Source organism: Lactuca serriola, chromosome 5 (assembly GCF_051521515.1).
Source record: "Lactuca serriola cultivar US96UC23 chromosome 5, Lser_US96UC23_V15, whole genome shotgun sequence".
Taxonomy (NCBI): Eukaryota; Viridiplantae; Streptophyta; class Magnoliopsida; order Asterales; family Asteraceae; genus Lactuca; species Lactuca serriola.
The window spans coordinates 123,274,792-123,280,399 of NC_136412.1; the positions used below are offsets into that span (position 1 = coordinate 123,274,792).

Below are 5,608 nucleotides of genomic sequence, written 5' to 3' on the forward strand. Positions count from 1 at the left end.
AAACCCACTTACGACTTGTGCAATTCCAAATCTACCCTTGAATTAAAAATACCTACAAAATATATAATAGTAATTGTAACGACTGGATTCGATTCCAATCTATTCCAAACTTTTGAAACCAGACCGGATCACAATCGGGTTTGAGTCTGGATTAGCTACTTCCCTAACGATTTCGGGAAGAAAAAAAAAGTACTTTATTCGACAACAAAAACCACAAAGATTTATGTCCAATTATTCCATTCTTCATGCCAATTTTTTCTCCCAATCATCCATCCACATAGTTGCACAACATTCATATCAACACCACCACAAGAAAAAAAAAAACATCACCTACATATACCCAATTCTTAACAAGTCAAACATTTAAAAAAAAAAAAAGTCAACCATTACTATTTTCTCTCAGATGGGTCATCTTCGCAACCACCATCAAGAACAACTCCATAACTTCCCCAAAGTACATTGCTATTTTGCAATTTCACCATTGAAGGGACCATTTTCATCTTCGCCTTTCACAACAGAAGAAGCATCACCAGTACTACACTCACTCGCAACCCCAATTTCGCCTCGGGAATGCCGGAAACCCCTCGATCTGGAACCGGAACTCGAATCCCGCATTCCGTCTTCTTTTCCCTTCTTCCTACAGTTAACAGTCAAGAACCCATTAGCAAGCGCCTCCAACGCCCTAGCGGTCGGTGGCCTGTTCCGGGTGCTCTGCCGCCTCGAACCGCCACCACCATTTTCCTCCACCTTCGGAACCACCAAACTCTCCGACTGCTTCTCATGTCTTTCCGGCACAAATTCAGAATTCACGAATTCCGGAGTCACATTCAAATCGATTAAATTCATCTTGTGTTCATCAACGGTGTCAATCGAGCTACATTTTGATGAAAAACTTAAATTCGACGACAAATTATGGTTATTAGCTTGAGAGGATGAACCAACATTTTCCATTAAATCATCGGTGTCGCGGCTGGAACCGGCTTTCGCACACGCGGTTAATCTCCGGCGACGTTTGTGGTGGCCGGAGTTGTTTTCCGGTTTGGCTTTCCGGGCCAATTTAGCCTTTGAAACCACCTTCCGTTTAACCTCCGGTGACTTTCTTTCATTTTCATCACCGGTTTTCAGTTTCTTGTTTGGCTTACAACCCGTTTCTTGTTCCGCAAGAAACGTGTTGGTGTTGGTGTTGGCACTGTCTGATTCGTCGGATACCAATTCCGATACTTCACCGGAATCCAAATCCCGGGGTTCGATTTCTCTCACTCTTACAATCTTTCCGGATAAACTCGTGTCGACGACTGTAAACTTGAATAAAAGCGTTCCGAGACTTGGGGCACGAGGTTGAAGGTAACAATGGGTTTTCCTTTTTTCAAGAAACGCGTCTTCTTCATCTTCTTCTTCTTCTTGTAATTTCATTTCAATATCGCCGTTTTCGTCATCAATTTCGAGAATCTGTGGGTGTGAAGCGACTCTGTTTAAAACATCTGTAACCGAATCCATATACGTTTCACCTTTGATTAATCTTCTTGAGAATTTCTTGATTCCAGGCATTAAGAAGACCAAATTGTGTTTTCCATTAGCAGTGTAGTTGTAGCCGTTTGGTTGTTCTGAATGCCAACCGTTTGCAAGTAAGCGGGGCCACACGGCTTCCCAGAATAAGTCGTTGGATCGGGCTTTGCTTAAGCGGTAATCGCCGGTTAGGAATTGAATGATTTCGGTTGATGAGAGAGAAGAACAGGCTTTGCCGACCGGGATTTCCGGGCGGATGTGGATGGCTTGGTTTTGCTTGGTCGGCTCTATGTTGCTGCCCGTTAAATCTTGCTTGCCTTTTCCTATTGCCATGGCATCAACAAAGGCTTTCATCCCAATTAAACTTCTTAATGAGAACACGTATTGTTCTAGTGATATTCTCCCATCTCCAAACGACCTACAAATCTGCAACCAAAACCCATTACAACAGCAAAACATGATGCGAAAATCATATCATTGGCAAATATTTCAACACCAAAGTAAATAGTCTTGAATTACTGCTTTTTGATTTTATCTATTACCTATAAAAATTGGGTCAAGATGGTCAATTACTTTATAAGTTTAAATGAAACTTGACTTCTGAGTTTTTATCAAATTGTCCCTTAACCCTAAACACCATGCTTCAATGGGACAAAATTTGCAATTTTTTGCCACACCCAAAAAGGTGGGACAGGCTTGTGATATCTCGTGTGTGTAAAAGACATGAATGCCCTTCTCATCCTCATCATTGTAAGTAGCACTAGAAACAATCAGCTTTCATATGGTTTCTTTTGAAGTAAACGAAATGATTGTCTGCTATAGTTTTAAAGTAGAATATTAAAACGAAGGGAATTAACTAATACAAAAAGCTAATAAATAGGTTCAATTTGCATTGGTGTAAAGTGTAAATTGATTTTTAGAAGAAACTTCCATAGCAATCCTTGTCCTATGATATCTTTGCAGACATTAACTTTCCAAAATTGGAGCATTGATCATTGTATAAAAGGAAATAGACCCCAAATGCATCAATAACTAATATCTTGTACTCTTGTAGTCTTTTAACAAACATATCAAGTCTTTTGCTTTTCAAACATTTGAAGACCCAAGGGTTATTTCAGTCAAAGTGCATATCCTGATTTTAGGAATTTTTGGTGCAAGAATAGCATGCCTTTTAAAACCAACAGATTAAAAAAAGGATTTTAATGTACAGAATCGTAATATGAAAGCTTTGGAAGAGGCACAAAAAGAAGATAAAAATATATTTGTTTAGAAATTCATAGAAATAATTTACACCCAACAGCAGTAGATCAAAATAACGATCTTCAGTTGAGCACTGTTTTCACATGTTGAACAGACTTAAAATAGTCAAAACTATTTACTATTTCTTTAAAATTACATTATTGAAGTGTATTATCATGTATTTGAGCATAAAAAATAACTGAGAAGCACACTAAACAGAGCTATTAGGGTTTTTTTTCACTAGAGTTTTATTCTTAAAAGGGTATCATAAATCATTAGTTTAGGGAGATGCCAAATATCTCAAAGTTAATTCCCACATCTTTTTGCTAATTCCTGTTTCAAAACCATTAAAATGGTCTGATGCCCTTGGTCTGGATTCTCCATAATTTCAACTTTTTGGATGGATTTTTTTGAACTGAGTAGATGAATTAGTAAGCTAATGGAATGAATCACATTCCTTCAAGAATTGTTCATTCTATTCCAACAGACAAACACTTACCTAAAGCCCACTGTATACTAATGAGATCAATTTCTTCTACTATGTAGTTAGATTTATCTTAACTATCTTCAAGCCAATCAAACCACTAAAAAAAGTAATTTCAAGAAAATAAAAACATATGAATGTAAAGTAAGTCTTTATGACATACCTCCAACAGGGAATTCTGGCATTCTTGAGAAACATTTGGCATCAAACGAGAAAGCAACTCCTGTTGTCTTAAAGTACTAAAAATTCTTGCTCCCATTATACACCTTTTCCCTCTACTTTTCCTAGATTCTGACCACCTTCTATATTCATCAGACCTATAAAATGTCCCATAGTAGTATGCCAATATGTCCCCCATGTTTTTACTCTCAATAAACCTCTTCAATCGAACAAAATCCTTCTCAAATATATACAATCCTAGGACAAAACTACCCTTTTCAGTTTCTGTCCATGTTTCTAAAAAGCAGCCAGGAACAAGACAAAGGTCATTGCTAATGCTACCCAAATCAGATGTTGAATTTGAATCCTCTTGCTTTATATCGATTTGGGCTTCTATTTTCATCTCCCTTTCTTTTTTGATCCAAAAAATTGGTATATCTAATCCTATCAAGAACTCACTTGATACTCCTGCTTTCATTTCTTCCTCAATGGGATTCTTTATGTAATCAAGATACTCAGGATTTGTAATCAATGGTGGGATTTGGGTTTGGTATTCGTCACCAATACGAGAATGGGTTCCTATTGGTCCATATAAACCATATGCATAAGTTTCTGAAGGGAGTGGATCTTTTCCTGACATGTCACTGCTACAATCTTCATTGGGTTCCATTTGATTGAATTTATCTGCAAACGCTATCAAATAAAACACAAATTCAATACAGTAATCATAGTACATAACCTAAAGAATGGTCATTCAGAGTAGCCCCTCTTTTCTTACAAAACAGCTAACAGTAACAAGCAAGTTAATCCGATGGAAGAAACCCCTTCATATGGGAAACAATAACACCAAATTTCTGATAAACATTTACAGAATATATAAAATAACAATGCAAGAAAACTATTTTTATAAGCCGGATAGGAAAGGATCGTAATGCGTTCCAATCAGACGAAACAATATAGGGTTAAAACACCATCAAATTAGTAGCTCCATTTTCAAACTTCAATCGAGCAAGCATCCACCATAACATAAAGGGGATAAACGAAACAAAAACTTTGAGCGAATAAGAACATATACGAATTTGCTTGCAGCAACAACCGCATTAATCTCAATCGAACAAACCCCACCGTATCACAAACAGCCAAAAAGCAAATAACATCTCCAAAGCCTCGAAATAAATTAAGAGATAAAATCGCAACAAAAACACAACAAACCAACATTTCAACAAGTTGCGTAATAGAAAACCACAATGCGATCCATCAGACAAAGCAACATCTAATCAGCCGTCAAACACAAGCAGAACCAAAATACAATCCATAAACTCGAACCTTACAACCGCAGAAAGCAAGAATAGCGTTGTTAAACAGTCAAAAAAACGGAAGCAGAGGGGGAGAAGTTTACATATGTGTTTAACTGCGTTGATTCATCGTTGTGAAGAAGATGGAAACATGCAAAACGTGAAACATGAGTAGGATAATACCTGGTTCAGAAAGGAGTTGTTGAGGGTGAATCGCGAAGTGGTGAGAAGGTAGAGAGAAACCCAATTAGAGACGGAGGGGAAAAGAATTGAAAGAAAGAGTGTGACGCCAGTCTACGCGAGAGAGAAAGAGAAAGAGAAAGAGAGAGAGGGTTTTGTGGAGAAAAAAAGCAAAATTTGATTATATGAATATGAGTTGAGAAGAGAGAGATCGGGTCTGGTCCGTTTACGAGACGAAAGACAGATTTTTTTTTCAGACGCGATGGAAGCGCGTGGGGTTAAACTTGCATGCAATATAACGTGGCACGCTTCACATAGTTTTAGTAAACGTGATCCATGGAAATTTACTAATTAATTTTAGTAAATAATAATCGATTGTCAATTTTTATGATCTATTTGAACATGTCTTTAATGATATTTATTGTTTTTTCTGTTGTGATGCACATTAATAAGTGATCTTTTAGATTAAATTTGTTTAAGTGAAACAAGTAATGTATTAAAAAAAATAGAATAGGGTCATGAAATGACAACAAACTATGTGAGTTTACTCGGTTTAAAATACTTCAAGTGGTTAAGTTGTAATAATGTATATAAAATAGGATAGGGCCATGTAATGAAAACAAACTATGTGAGTTTCATTACTCAATTTCAAATACTTCAAGTGGTTAAGTTTTTGAAGGACAAGTTATTCAGCTTATTTTGAAACAATAATAGACTTCGGATTAGAATGGAATATATATATATA

The 5,608-nt window shown here is 36.7% G+C and overlaps 1 protein-coding gene across 3 annotated transcripts; it reads right to left on the reverse strand.

The window, feature by feature from the left end:
* Positions 1–220: 220 nt before the first annotated feature.
* On the reverse strand, positions 221–5,051 carry LOC145052913 (uncharacterized). Of its 3 annotated transcripts, none has more exons than XM_079000835.1 (3): positions 4,867–5,051; positions 3,393–4,072; positions 221–1,932 (listed from the first exon to the last, which is right to left on the reverse strand). In XM_079000835.1, exons 2-3 carry the CDS (start codon positions 4,056–4,058, stop codon positions 463–465), a joined length of 2,136 nt encoding a protein of 711 aa, XP_078856961.1. In that variant the 5' UTR covers positions 4,059–4,072; positions 4,867–5,051; the 3' UTR covers positions 221–462. The 3 variants fall into 3 exon arrangements, with proteins under 3 accessions (XP_078856961.1, XP_078856959.1, XP_078856960.1); XM_079000833.1 differs by having other exon boundaries at positions 3,393–4,081; positions 4,867–5,050; XM_079000834.1 differs by having other exon boundaries at positions 3,393–4,081; positions 4,788–5,050.
* Between the last annotated feature and the right edge of the window lie 557 nt (positions 5,052–5,608).